General features: G+C 43.2%; 1 protein-coding gene across 2 annotated transcripts in view; it reads left to right on the forward strand.

The window, feature by feature from the left end:
* Positions 1 to 356: 356 nt before the first annotated feature.
* NRIP3 (nuclear receptor interacting protein 3) overlaps positions 357 to 15,498 on the forward strand; it is a 30,052-nt gene continuing 14,910 nt past the window's right edge. The window contains exons 1-2 of one of the 2 annotated variants that reach the window (XM_069554438.1): positions 357 to 583; positions 1,040 to 1,200. In XM_069554438.1, coding sequence (XP_069410539.1) covers positions 538 to 583; positions 1,040 to 1,200 — 207 coding nt within the window. In that variant the 5' untranslated portion in view covers positions 357 to 537. Of the gene's footprint in view, positions 584 to 710; positions 1,201 to 15,498 lie in introns of those variants that run through there. The other variant, XM_069554440.1, reaches the window with a different exon arrangement.

Raw genomic sequence — 15,498 nt, forward strand, 5'->3', positions numbered from 1 at the left:
CCAGGGCCCAGGACGCCTGAAGGCTCGATTAGAACGCTTGAAAAGATGAAAGATTCACAAAGAAAGCGGGTTCCAGTTGCTCCCCGGCATGCTGGAGAGACCGGTTAACGACCCTCTGGACCGTAAGCCCGAATGTTGCCTGAGAAAAACGTGCTTTTCTGCCGGGTTTTCCGAAGAGCGAGTGCAGGACTCGTACTCTTGTGCAGTCGCGCGAGGACCCTCGCCACTCCTCAGCCCCAGGCTGACTGGCTGGCATCCACCAGGCCCTGCTTCCCCGGCTCGGATGCGCTGAGGGAGGAGGAGGGTCCCCAGAAGGCTGACTCTGGCCGGCCCGCAGGGGCTGCCCCCTCCCCGGTCACGTGGCTTGGTGGGTGGGGACCGATCTGAAGTTGGAGAAATCCAGGGCTATCCCAACTTCAGAGTGCGCCGCCTGTTCCTCCGGATCCCGGGCTCAATTTGAGCGCTGGGGCTCCAGGAGGAGCGCGAAGGTGGGAATTGGTGAAGCCGAGCAGCGGCGCAGACGGCGGGACTCCGGGCATGGCCCAGCTATCGGTGATCCCAGGATCGGCCACTGCGTGGACAGGTGAGCTGTAACCAGGTGGTGGCGGCGGCCGGCGTGGGCGAGGCCGCTCGGAAACTGCCCGCCCCCGCGCCCCCCACACACCTCCTCTGGGTCCAGGGGATACTGGGCACCTACAACGGGAAGGACCGGTTGGGTAAAGTGGCCCCAGTAGACTCTTGGCTCTCCGAGTCAGTCCCGCTAGCGCCACTCCTCCTCGCCCCCACTGTCCCCGCAGCCCGGCTGACGCGGTGGTGGGCAGCTGCGGGGAACGCCGGGGAGCCGCGCGCAGGCCGGGGGAGCTGTGCCGGCCCCGCCCCCCGCGCGTACACAGACTGCTCCGCGTGACGTCACGCTCGGCTATAAAAGCTGAGGCGCGCGGCTCTCGCTGCGCTGGAGGAGCTCGAGGCTGAGGGCTGCTGTGGAGCGGGGAGCGACGGGGCCGCTGGGCCGCGGGCGCCTCAGCGATGTTTTACTCAGGGCTCCTCACCGAGGGCGGCCGCAAGGATTCAGACATGCGGGAGGCGGCGTCGCTGAGGCAGCAGCGCCGAATGAAGCAGGCCGTACAGTTCATCCACAAGGACTCGGCCGACCTGCTGCCCTTGGACGGCCTCAAGAAGCTGGGTTCGTCCAAGGACACGGTGAGCCCCCGCGGCCGCACCCGCCTCGGGGACCCCGCGTGCGGCGGTCTGTCACCTTTGCGCTGTAAGGTCTCCTAGGGCCCGCCCTTCGCCGCTTTCACTGAGTCACCGGCCCGGCCCCCTCGGTCTCCAGCCGCTGTCCGCTGTCTCTGGTGCTCTGTTGGGGATTGCGCTCCATCCAGCATCCCCCTGCTTCAGTTTCTCTCGGGATTCCAGAGTAGCTCTTCCAGCTCGCCCTCGCTTCAGCGCACCCTCCTCCCTTCTTTCTCCTCTGGAGTAGAAGAAACCCTGCCTTCTTGCCCTCAGCTCCCCTTTCCTTTATTTGTAGTGCGGAGTTTGATTGCCGGGGCCTTGAGCCTCTCGGCCAGGGTAGCTCCCGCTGCCTCCTAGGCTGCTTGGCCCGTCTTGTGACTCCTAGTGGGTGTGAGGAGGAGAGAACGAAGTGGGAAGGGGGCTTTCTGGGCAGTCCCCATATCCAGATCGCTTTTGTTGAATCCATTTACCCTCTGTGCAAAATTTACTTTTCCGTTTGATTTTGGTCTCATCTACCCTTGACCTTCCAACGGGAGGGGGCGGGGAGAGAAAAAGGGTGACCGTGAAGGTTTCCTGAGCCCTAGACCTCTCTTCATCATTTTCCTCTCCTGCTGCTCCATCCCCAAAGAGTGGATAGAGGGAGAAAGCCAGGCTGCTCCCTCTCATCAATGGCTAATGTGTGGAGCTGGGTCTGTACTGGGGCTCCCGCAGTTCGTTCTTTCTTTTACTAGCAAGGTTGTTCTTGGCATTAAGAAGGAGAAACTCCAGAACTGGAGGTCTGAGTTCAAAGACCATACTGTCCTCTATCTATAGGGGGGATCCTATAGGGAGATAAAGGTTACTAGTTTAAAGAACTGTATCTAACTCCCCTCCTTAATTCACTGTAGTGGTGCTGCACCAAATTGACGTTGTTTTGTGCTTTCATCTGGAATTTTCTTGTAGTTTAACTTGTTTTCTTGAAGTTCATAATCACTTTATTCATTTAGGCAATAATTTATAAAGCATTACTTAAATGTCTTTTAAATAAAGTGGATGCTTTCTATAATTTTGCCAGTATTTTTGAGGTTTTGGAATGTTTAATTTGTCAGGGAAGAGAGTATCAGCCTGGACCACTGAAATTGCCATTTCCAGCACATGTTGGGTATGGAGGGCAGAGCTGCGGAATCCACTTTTCTTTTTTTAAAATTTATCAACTCTAATGAGACATAGATATCAAGATCAGATTTGCCTTCCCCTATTGTGATAGAGAGTTATTTTTAGCTATTTATGTGCAGGAGATGTCTACTCAGTTATCCTGCTATGTTTTTTAAAGGATGTTTTACTTGAACAAGCCGCAGGATAGGTAATCTGATTCATGCTAACTTAGAGTGGTGGATAAGTGAAATGTATTCCTAGAAAAGAGATCACTGTCTTTCTTCCTTCCATTTTACAGCAGTCAAAATTCATGTAGCAAATCTGGTACAAATCTTCTTACTTTCAGGCCAAAATAATCCTAGTTCTTGGAAGCCTCAGGAGCCAATAAACAGTAATAGGAAAATAAGTCAAGTGTGGAATTTCCCCCCCTTTATGCTGAATTTAAGATGTTTCACATTTGGTTGTCCTTGGGATGTCGAGGAGTTTCCTAGCCCTGAGGAACTGCCTCTCCATTCTCCTGCCAAGCATTCTTTATACTGCTTCATCCTGTGTAGGAAGAATTCCATCTGCTTTTCTGACTCCAATCTGTCTCAGTTGAGCCACATAGGAGCTGCTAATATGGAACGGGCAGTAGGCCAGAAGGAAGAAACATCCTCAAAGCAGGTTATTGCCATGGATGTGACACACTGCAATTTACTGTGAGACCCTAACCCATGGTTCACAATTTCTCTCCCCACTGCCCTCCACTGCCAGGGAGCTGATACTCTCTTACTGTTCGCACACCTGGAGTATGCAAGTGATTGCACAGAAGAGTTAGAACCAGTCACAGATGCTAAGGCAGACTGAGATAGGGCTAGGAGAGCTCTGGGTACTGGGGTGAAGTGGCAAGCTTAAGCTTTCTTGGACCTTCTGCTGCTGCCTTTGAATAATCTTAGAAATAACCTTAGAAGTACTGTGTCACTTGTCTTTATGGATATAGCTGGTAGTATAGACCAGTGTTGACTCAATGTTCTGTCACCGAAGTGAAATTTGGAGGATACCAAAATTGATTAGACAAGTCTATAGTACAAAATAGGCAGATTCTTTACCACCTGAGCCACTACTGAAGCCCAAAATTGATTATATAAGTCTGTAGTACAAACTCAATAGAAGTGGGACAAGAAAAGGAAGGGGTGGCACCAGAGGAAGATAGGAGGGAAAGGATGAATTAGTTCTCATTGACTTTGGGGTTTGTGCTAGTGAGAAGACTGTATGTTGTTTTCTTCATACTGGTGACCTATATTAGAATTATATTGTTGAGTATTCTGAATTATCTACCTTTTACCATGCTGTTTCTATAATATTCACTATTTGAATCCAGCCTGCCAACTTTTTTTTTCTATTGGCAAAGAGCATCCATAGACAGTCAAATGTGATCTTGTTCTCTTGGCCCCAGGGAACTGCCCTTGCCCTATTCCTGTTTGTGTGTAGTTGGCTGCTACAAAGTCAACTGTGGAAATTAATCTTATTTCTTATGTCTGGCTCTCTTATTTTGTTTGTCCTTTCATCTTGTGCAGTTTGTGTGTGTGTGTATTAGATTAAGAACTAAAATCAGAGATATAAGTGAGTAATATTTAATTTCACTTATCATTATTATTATTCAAGTTGATGAAGCTAGAAAAAATCACTCTTGGAACTTTGTGTATTCTAATTTCTTTTTTTTTAGCTACCAGATTAATAAATATTCTTCTCATTGAGGTGAAGACTTTTCAACTTTTAAAAATAGTCATATCATGGTATAATATGCTGTCTTTCCGTTATGATAATAGTACTGACCATCAGGGTATATCCTTATTCAGGAATAAAAAGAGGGTTTTGCTTTTCTCCCTATGATTGCTTCTGCTTATAGCCAAATGCTTTAAGAAAACTCACTAAAATTAAAAGGCTGGGAAAGGAAATAAAGCAAAGCCAACCAACCGTGAAATGACCAGCCCTGTACTCTTGAGTATGGGTTTACCTGATGGCTCAGTGGTGAAAAACCTGTCTGCTAATGCAGGAGATACAGGTTTGATCCTTGGTTGGGAAGATCCCCTGGAAAAGGAAATTGCAGCCCAATCCAGTATTCTTGCCTGGGAAATCACATGGACAGAGGAGCCTGGTGGGGTGCAGTCCATGGGGTCAAAAAAGAGTCAGACACAACAGCCGCAAGGAATACTCTGAGTATCTGATCTTCCTGGTCAGAATCTCTATCAATGAGGGCAGCCTTGGGTGTTACTCTATAGATTAATTTTTCATAATGCCACAAGACATCCAGAATGCTGTAGATTTTGATCCAGAGGACTTTGGCGTTTTAGAAGAGGAGCATGAAATAGCAGTATAAATCAGTATCTGGTGCAAACTGAAGATTTCCAGAGCCATGATCAAATCCTAGTTATAGTAAACATTATTTGAACACAAGCTGTGTTCAGGACAGAGTGCTAGGAACACAAAGAAGAAAACAGCAAAGTTTACCTATACAAGGAATTTATAGATTGGGGGAAGGATAGGACCAATTGATTTATTTATTCCCCAAATACTTATTGAACACTTTTTACATGTCAGGCATAATCTAGGTATTGAAGATATGATAGTGAACCAAAACGGGTTTCCTGCCCTCACAGAACTTGCATTCTTGTGGGCGAGAAGGTAGAAAATAAATCAAGTAAATATATACTATATCAGGTTGTAATCAGTGCTATGGAGAAAATAAACTAGGATTAGGGAATAGAGAGTGTAATGGCCAGGTAGGATGAAGTAGAGCCTTGCTCTTTTATCTAGGGTGATCGAGGAAGGCATCTCTGGTAAGATGACACTATAGGAGATATTGAAGGGAATGAGAGAGCAAAATATCTTGGGGAAAAATGTTATAGGCAGAAGGAACAGCCAGTGCAAAGGCTCGAACATCATTGTGCTCGATGTGATTGAAGAATTATAAGAAGGCCATTGTGGCCAGAGCAAAATGGGCAAGAGGAAGTGATAGGAGACAGCATCAGAGAGATAGTGGGAGTCCAAAGTACTTAGAGCCTTATAGATCACTGTACAGATATTTAATCTGATAAGGGAAACTGGTGGAAAACTTTTTGCAAAAGGATGAGATGATGTGACATTTCACAAAGCAGACTATTGTGTGGATTATGCTGTAGGGGGCAAGCGTGTAAGCAGGCAGACTGGTTAGGAAGTTGGTTAGTTAGCGTTTAGATAGTAATCTAGGGAAAGATGATGGTGCCTCAGAGCAGTGTGCTAGCAATGAAGAGGACAAGAAAAGACCAGATTCTGGGTTCTTTTGAAGACAGAGCTGACAAGTTTAGTTGAGAGTTGGATTTAAGATCTGAAAGAAGGAGTCGTCAAGAATGACACTTATGTTTTTGATCTAGTCATTGGAAGAATAAAGTTTGTCATACACTGAAATGGCTAAGAGATGCAGGTTAAGGATAGGAAATAAGAATTAGGAATTTGATTCTTGAACAAGTTAAGTTTGGGATGTCTATTAGTTATTCAAGTGTAGATGTTGAATAGATAGTTCCATGAGAAGATGAATAATACCACCAGGAAGCTTATGCCATGTCTAGAGATTACAGTCAATCAGCACTAGAGAAGTTCAGTGGAAGCAGTGACTGCTCTGGCCTGGTGTGACAATCATGATGGAGAACAACATCTGATTAGAGTTTTATCATCCCCTGGAGAGTCAACTGACTGTGATATTATATAGAGAGGAGGCTGCTTCCAGAGCATGCCCTATAGAACCTCAGAATAAGAACTTTATAGGTTATCTGGTTTAACTCCCTGCCCCTGTATAAATCCTTTCCTACAATAATGCAGCCCACCAGGGGTGACTGAGAAACCACCATCTCAGGAATAAGACTGTTCTCTTGAAAAAGCATGACTATTGGGTCATAAGGCAAAAGTAAAGAGACAGAACACGGAAGGCCTGGGGCAGTGTGACAGACTGCCTTAGGTAGAGTCCCATGTGATTTTGAGCAGCTGTAATACCAAGGATAATCTGTGTTTCTATGGTGTAGAAAGGGTCACGTGTTGTATATTCAGCTTATAAATAAAGAGAAAGCACAGAAATTAGTGCCCCTTTAGATTTCCAAGACAAGATAGAGACACGTATATTGGGCTTGAAGTGAGATTCAGTCAGGAGTCCGTGTCTGTCTACAAACTATACATGAGGATGAAAACGGAGTAAGCTGTTTCATACCCTTTTAATAATAATAAAAAAAGTGATCAGCTTCAATTTTAAGTTGAACATGAGGGTTTAAAATACATATATACACATACATATAATTTGCGTGCTTACTCTATACCTGACACAACGTTAAATGCTTCATATGGACCATCTCATTTCATCCTCACAAAAGCTCTTCAGGGTACTTACTAACTTGAACCCAGCTTTGCCTGACTCCAAAGCATATATATTTTAAACAATACTCTAAGTCAAGAGTTGGCAAACTTTTCTGTAAAGGACCAGATGTAATTGTTTTTGGCTTTGCAGGCCAGTCTCTGTCTCAGCTACTCAACTGTGCTGTTATAATGCAGAAGCAGCCATAGACAGTAAACAAATGGGGTTGTTTGTGTTCTAATAAAACTTTATTTACAAAAGTGCACAACAGGCTGATTTGACTTGTGGGCCATATTTGCTGACCTCCTGGTAGGCTGCAGTCCATGGGATCGCTAAGAGTCAGACACGACTGAGCAACTTCACTTTCACTTTTCACTTTCATGCATTGGAGAAGAAAATGGCAACCCATTCCAGTGTTCTTGCCTGGAGAATCCCAGGGACGGGGGAGCCTGGTGGGCTGCCGTCTAAGGGGTTGCACAGAGTCGAACACGACTTAAGCAACTTAGCAGCAGCAGCAGCATTTCTAAGTGTTCTATTGCTAAGCTAGAAATCTTGGGTTTCTCCTTTGAGAGTAAATACTACAAAAAAGGCAGATTCTGTAATTTCTTCTATTTTCCAGTCTGGTCCATCCTATAAAGTGAAGTCACTCAGTCGTGTCTGACTCTTTGCGACCCCATGGACTGTAGCCTACCAGGCTCATCCGTCCATGGAATTTTCCAGGGAAGAGTATTAGAGTGGGTTGCCATTTCCTTCTCCAGGGGATCTTCCCGACCCAGGGATCGAACCCAGGTCTCCCGCATTGCAGGCAGACACTCTACCTTCTGAGCCACCAGGGAAGCCCCATCCTATGGACCACAGAAATCTATTAGACTGATTCTGTGTGGATTCAGTGCAGCATAGGTAAGTGATTGAGAAGGTGACCTTAGAAGTTCTTGTTTAAATCATGATCCCATGGCATCCTGCAGTAGAGCCTGCTTCCTCTCACCTCACTTTTCTTCCCACTCTACAGGCTGGTTAGAAGAAGTATTTAATATTTAACCTCAGCTGTGCTACCTAGAATACAACACTGCCCACAAGGCTTATTTCCTTCAGAAGCTCCTGGTGGTGATAAAGACCTCACATTTGAGCTTGCCTGCTTAGGATTTAGATGCCTAAATGCTGGTTAAGGTTTAGCAGCCACATTAGTGGGAACAGTAGAGAACCTGGGACTACTTGGGTTAGTAGTTGCCTTGTTGAACTAAAACATAAAGCAGGATCCACATCAGGAAGGTGACTTGAGCTATGCCCAAAAGGCCACCATAGTATCTGCAGCATCTATCTGACTAGTGCTGTACGTCTTGAAGGATATCTGGAAAGTAGAAGATAGCCCTTGGAAAGCCAATATTTCAATAAACATAAAATAAACCACTTAAGCAAATTTGCAAAGCAGCAAGTAGTACAAAGTATGTAATGTATGAGTATTGAAGGGATTCTGAAAGAAAGAACTAGATGATGTTGATCAAGAAAGCTTTCTGAAAAAGTGAAGTGTAGAGATTTGTTCATTCAGTATGAATTCTGAAAGTAAGAACTAGATGATGTTGATCAATAAAAGTTTTTTGAAAAAGTGAAGTATAGAGATTTGTTCATCCAGTATTATATCAAGACCTGGAGATATAGCTGTGATCAACACAATGAAGGCCCTTGCCCTTGTGAAATTAATACTCTAGTTGGGGGAGTGAAATAAGAAACAACTAAATAAGCAAAATAATTCTGAACTTACAATTACTATAAAAGAAATAGTGGGATATGTTAGTAAGAGGTGGAGTATCTCCTTTAAATAGTGTGGTCATGGAAGATGTTTTTGAGAAAGTAATGTTTGAGCTGAGACTTGAATGATGAGAGCAAGCTAACTATTTGAAGTATTAGGGGGAGGACATTTCAAACAGAGGGAATGGCAGGTACAAAGGCATTAGAAGGGTAAAGAGTTTTTGAGTGTGTATATAGAATGTATGAAAAGTTGGCAAGACTACAGAAAAGAACTGTACAAAAAAGCTCCTAATTACCCAGATAACCACAATGGTGTGGTCACTCACCTGGAACCAGACATCCTGGAGTGTGAAGTCAAGTGTGCCTTACGAAGCAGTACTATGAACAAAGCTAGTGGAGGTGATGGAATTCCAGCTGAGTTATTTCAAATCCTAAAAGATAATGCTGTTGAAGTGCTGCACTCATTATGCCAGCAAATTTGAAAAACTCAACAGTGCCCACAGAACTGGAAAAGGTCAGTTTTCATTCCAATCCCAAAGAAAGGCAATGCCAAAGAATGTTCAAATTACCACACAATTGCACTCATTTCACATGCTAGCAAGATTATGCTCAAAATTCTTCAAGATAGGCTTCAGCAGTATGTGAATTGAGGATGTCCAGAAGTACAAGCTGGATTTAGAAAAGGCAGAGGAACCAGAGATCAAATTGCCAACATATACTGGATCATAGAAAAAGCAAGAGAATTTTAAAAAATCTACTTCTGCTTCATCGACTATGTTAAAGCCTTTGACTGTGTGGATCACAACAAACTGTGGAATATTTTTAATGAAATGGGAATACCAGACCACCTTACCTGTCTTTTGAGAAACCTGTATGCAGAACAAGAAACAACAGTTAGAACTGGACATGGAACTACAACCTGGTTCCAAATTGGGAAAGGAGTAAATCAAGGCTGTATATTGTCACCCTGCTTGTTTAATTTATATGCAGAGTACATCATGCGAAATGCCCAGCTAGATGAATCACAAGCTGAAATCAAGATTGCCAGGAGAAGTATCAGCAACCTCAGATATGCAGATGATACCACTCTAATGGCAGAAAGTTAAGAGGAACTAAAGAGCCTCTTGATAAAGGGGAAAGAAGAGTGTGAAGAAGTTGGCTTAAAACTCAGCATTCAGGAAACGAAGATCATGGCATCCGGTCCTGTCACTTCATGGAAAATAGATGGGGGAAGTGTGGAAACTGCCAGATTTCAGGGAAAATATAGAAACTGTCAGATTTCATTTTTGTGGGCTCCAAAATCAATGCTGATGGTGACTGCAGCCGTGAAATTAAAAGTCGCTTGCTCCTTGGAAGAATAGCTATGACAAACCTAGACAGTGTATTAAAAAGCAGAGACATCACTTTGCCAACAAAGGTCTGTCCAGTCAAGCTATGGTTTTTCCAGTAGTCGTGTATGGATATGAAAGTTGGACCATAAGAAGGCTGAGCACCGAAGAATTGATGATTTTGAACTGTAGTAATGGAGAAGACTTTTGAGAGTCCCATGGACAGCCAGGAAATCAAGCCAGTCAATCCTAAAGGAAATCAGTCCTGCATATTCACTGGAAGGACTGATGCTGAAGCTGAAGTGTCAATACTTTGGCCACCTGATGTGAAGAGCCGACTCATTGGAAAAGACCCTGATGCTGGGAAAGATTGAGGGCAAGAGGAGAAGGGAGCAACAGAGGACGAGATGTTGGATGGCATCACTGACTCAGTGGACATGAGTTTGAGCAAACTATGGGAGACAGTGAAGGACAGGGAAGCCTGGCATGCTGCAGTTCATGGGGTTGCAAAGAGTTGGACACGACTTAGTGACTGAACAACAATAATGGTATGTATGTGGAGGTTGGAGAGATAGACAAGGGCCAGATGGTGCTGAGCCCTATAGACTATGGTAAGAAGTTTGAATTTTGTCTGAAGAACAATGGAAAGTCATTGAAGGGCTTTAAGTAAGGGAATGTATTATCTCACATATTTTTAAAAGCTTGCTCTGGTTGCTGTGTAGAGAATGATTTGCAAAAGAGTGAGGGAAGAGGTGGAAGACAAGCCAGGGGGCTGTTGTAGCACAGATAAGAGATGACAGTGGCTTGGATTAGACTGGAGGTAGTAAAGATGGGGAGAAGTAGATTGATACCAAATAAATTTCAGAGGAAGCAGCAACAGTACAGATCATCCTCAACCTACAGTGAGGTTACATCCTTATAAACACATCGTAAGATGAAAATATTGTTAAGTCAAAAATTCATCTAATATACCCAGCCTATCGGACATCATATTTTAGCCTAGCCTACCTTAAACGTGCTCAGAACACATTACCCTGCAGTTGGGCAAAATCATCTAACACAAAGCCTGTTTTATAATAAAGTGTCAGATATCTCATGTAATTTATTGACTATCACAGAAAGTGAAAACAGAGAATGGTTGTATGGGTCCAAAAGAGTTTTAAGTGTATCAGTTGTTTGCCCTTATGATCATGAGGCTAACTGGGAACTTCAGCTTGCTGCCTCTGTCCAGTGTCATGAGAGAGTGTTGTGCTGTGTAGCACTAGCCCAGGAAAAGATCAGGATTCAAAGTATGGTTTTTACTGAAAGTGTATTACTTTGGCACCATCACAAAGTTGAAAAATAAGAAGTTGAACCATTGTAAGTTGGGGAACTCGGGATATACTTGGGATGGAAAGTTAGGAAGTTTGATTCTCTTCTGAGAATCAAAAGAATCAAAATGGGTGGGTGGGTAATGGTGTCATTTTACCAGTTTAGTGGAAAGAAAGTAATCCAGAAGATTAAGATGGAACAGGACTTTGAGGCTCACGCCTCTTTTATTACTGATGAAGAATGTGAGACTGATAAAAAATAAGTAATACTTAGATTAGTGATTTACTCAAGGTTGTGTGTGACAAGTGGTCATTTTGCTGAAATAGAAAGCCTTCATGGAGGAAATAAAGGTAAGATTGGGAAGCAGGATGAGTTAGTGGAAGGTCTTAAATGCTAAATTGTATATTTTGTGTTTAATACAGCTGGTAAAAGAACCACTGCAGGAGAAGGAGACCATGATATAATGTTTTAGGAGATTATTTGAACTTAGCTATAACAGCAGAAATGGGGAGGAATCTGTGAGGTGTTAAAACAGCAGAATTTCACTCACCAAGATGAAGATGATGGGAGAAAGCATTAGTTTTGTGGGAAAGATTAGTGTGACAAGTTAAGTTTGAAAGTGCCTGTGAGGTGTCTAAGTGGAGAAGTTCAAAGAGACAGTTGGTTCTATGGATCTGAAACTCAGAAGCGAGGGCTGGGCATGAGACAGAGTCATCATCATAAAGGCAGTTATTTACACAATGAAAGTAGGTAAGATTGCCCTTAAAGGTTTTGTCAAGTGAGAAGGGGACCCAGGAGAGCAATGAGGAACACTAACATTTAGGAAATGAGCAGAGGCAAAGGAACCAATAAATGATATAGATGTAGAATAGACAGAAAAGTGGTTTTAGAAGCCAGTGGAGGAGAGTTTCAAGAAAAACAGAATGTTCTTTATTAAAGCATTGTTTCTAATGGCAAATATATAGAAACAATCTACATGTCCATTAGTAGTTATGTAAATTGAGGTGTGTTTGTACCACAGACTCATATGTTTACAGATGATGTCCTGTTTTAAAATGCAGAGGGTAGGGCATATGTGAAAAAAAAAATAGGTGCTAAGGTTTTTGGATAATCTGACATTACATCTGCATTGGACTGCAAGGAGATCAAACCAGTCGATCCTAAAGGAAATCAGTCCTGAATGTTCATTGGAAGGAGTGATGCTGAAGCTAAAGCTCCAATACTTTGGCCACCTGATGTGAAGAACTGACTCATTAGAGAAAACCCTGATGCTGTGAAAGATTGAAGGCAGGAGGAGAAGGGGACGACAGAAGATAAGATGGTTGGATGGTGTCACCGACTCGATGGACATGAGTGTGAATAAGCTCTGGGAGTTGGTGATGGACAGGGAAGTCTGGCATGCTGCAGCCCATGGGGTCGCAAAGAGTTGCACACGACTGAGCAACTGCACTGAACTGAACGGAACTGAAGTTACATTATTGGGGTGTGTGTAGAGGGGTATCAGCATGCGTACCTGTGTGTGCATATGCACACATGTACATGCACTTTAGTTTTTGCACAGTTTGGTAGACAGAGTTAGTTGGCTAAATTATCACCCATTTTCAGCCCTTTTCTATCTATCTGATTCCTCTATGGAGAAGCTAAATTCATCTACATTCCATTGCCATTAGAAGTGGCCATGTGAATTCTGACCAAGAACATATAGGTAGAAAACTGCTGAGGGAACTTTTGGGAAAGCTTTTGCTTTCCTGATAAAAAGGATAGTTGACAGAGAGTCCTCTCTTCTTTCCTCATTCCTTGGACGTGGTTGTAATGCCTGGAGCTGGGGCACCCATCATAAGACCATGAGGGAATATCCATGAAAATTATAGAAACAATAGCCCTGAAATTGTTAATCAGCTGAATTAATGCCAGCAGCTACCTACCTCCATCTTCTTGTTATATGAGAAAAAATATATACCTCCATTCAAGCCCCACAAAGTTGGTTTTTCTTGTGGCTGTATGCTTTCTTAATGTATAGGGTATATTTTTTAAATTTACATTTATCAAAAAAACATGTATATAATTTAAAACTTAAAAAAATTGTTTTGAACTGTTCCTTAATTCTCTTATTTCTCTCCATCATGTCCCCTCTCCTACTATGCTAATATTGTAATATGTTCAGTTCAGTTCAAGTCAGTTCCTCAGTTGTGTCCGACTCTTTGCGACTGCATGCACCGCAGCACGCCAGGCCTCCCTGTCCATCACCAACTCCCAGAGTTCACCCAAACTCATGTCCATTGAGTCGGTGATGCCATCCAACCATCTCATCCTCTGTCGTCTCCTTCTCCTCCTGCGTTCAATCTTTCCCAACATCAGGGTCTTTTCAAATGAGTCAGCTCTTCTCATCAGGTGGCCAGAATATTGGAGTTTCAGCTTCAACATCAGTCCTTCCAATGAATACCCAGGATTGATCTCCTTTAGGATGGACTAGTTGGATCTCCTTGCAGTCCAAGGGACTCTCAAGAGTCTTTTCTAACACCACCGTTTCAAAGAATCAATTCTTCAGCATTCAGCTTTCTTTATAGTCCAACTCTCACATCCATACATGACTACTGGAAAAACCATAGCCTTGATTACCGGCCTTTGTTGACAAAGTAATGTCTCTGCTTTTTAATATGCTGTCTAGGTCGGTCATACCTTTCCTTCCAAGAAATAAGCATCTTTTAATTTCATGGCTACAATCATCATCTGCAGTGATTTTAGAGCCCCAAAAAACAAAGTCTGTCACTGTTTCCACTGTTTCCCCATCTATTTGCCATGAAGTGATGGGACTAGATGCCATGATCTTCGTTTTCTGAATGTTGATCTTTAAGCCAACTTTTTCACTCTCTTCTTTCACTTTCATCAAGAGGCTTTTTAATTCTTCTTCACTTTCTGCCATAAAGGTGGTGTCGTCTGCATATATGAGGTTATTGGTATTTCTCCTGGCAGTCTTGTTTCCAGCTTGTGCTTCATCCAGCCCAGCGTTTCTCATGATGTACTCTGCATAGAAGTTAAATAAGCAGGGTGACAATATACAGCCTCAGCGTAATCCTTTTCCTATTTGGAACCAGTCTGTTGTTCCATGTCCAGTTCTCACTGTTGCTTCCTGACCTGCATACAGGTTTCTCAAGAGGCAGGTCAGGTGGTCTGGTATTCCCATCTCCTTCAGAATTTTCCACAGTTTATTGTGATCCACACTGTCAAAGGCTTTGGCATAGTCAATAAAGCAGAAGTAGATGTTTTTCTGGAGCTCTCTTGCTTTTTTGATGATCCAACAGATGTTGGCAATTTGATCTCTGGTTCCTCTGCCTTTTCTAAAACCAGCTTGAACATCTGGAAGTTCACAGTTCACGTATTGCTGAAGCCTGGCTTGGAGAATTTTGAGCATTACTTTACTGGTGTGTGAGATGAATGCAATTGTGTGGTAGTTTGAGCATTCTTTGGCATCTCCTTTGTTAGGGATTGGAATGAAAACTGACCTTTTCCAGTCCTGTGGCCACTGCTGAGTTTTCCAAATTTGCTGGCATATTGAGTGCAGCACTTTCACAGTATCATCTTTCAGGATTTGAAATAGCTCCACTGGAATTCCATCACCTCCACTAGCTTTATTCGTACTGATGCTTTCTAAGGCCCACTTGACTTCACATTCCAGGATGTCTGGTTCTAGGTGAGTGATCACACCATCGTGATTATCTGGGTCATGCAGATCTTTTTTGTATAGTTTTTCTGTGTATTCTTGCCACCTCTTCTTAATATCTTCTGCTTCTATTAGGTCCATACCATTTCTGTCCTTTATTGAGCCCATCTTTGCATGAAATGTTCCGTTGGTATCTCTAATTTTCTTGACGAGATCTCTAATCTTTCCCATTCTATTGTTTTCTTCTATTTCTTTGCACTCACTGATTGTTGAGGAAAGCTTTTTATCTCTCCTTGCTATTCTTTGGACCTCTGCATTCAAATGGGTGTATCTTTCCTTTTCTCCTTTGCTTTTTGCTTCTCTTCTTTTCACAGCTATTTGTAAGACCTCCTCAGACAGCCATTTTGCTTTTTTGCATTTCTTTTTCTTGGGGATGGTCTTGATCCCTGTCTCCTGTACAATGTCACGAACCTCCGTCCATAGTTCATCAGGCACTCTGTCTATCAGATCTAGTCCCTTAAATCTATTTCTCACCTCCACTGTATAGTTGTTAGGAATTTGATTTAGGTCATACCCAAATGGCCTAGTGGTTTTCCCTACTTTCTTAAATTTAAGTCTGAATTTGGCAATCAGGAGTTCATGATCTGAGCCCCAGTCAGCTCACGGTCTTGTTTTTGCTGACTGTATAGAGCTTCTCCACCTTTGGCTGCAAAGAATATAATCAG

The sequence above is a fragment of the Ovis canadensis genome, chromosome 15, assembly GCF_042477335.2.
Source record: "Ovis canadensis isolate MfBH-ARS-UI-01 breed Bighorn chromosome 15, ARS-UI_OviCan_v2, whole genome shotgun sequence".
Classification (NCBI taxonomy): Eukaryota; Metazoa; Chordata; class Mammalia; order Artiodactyla; family Bovidae; genus Ovis; species Ovis canadensis.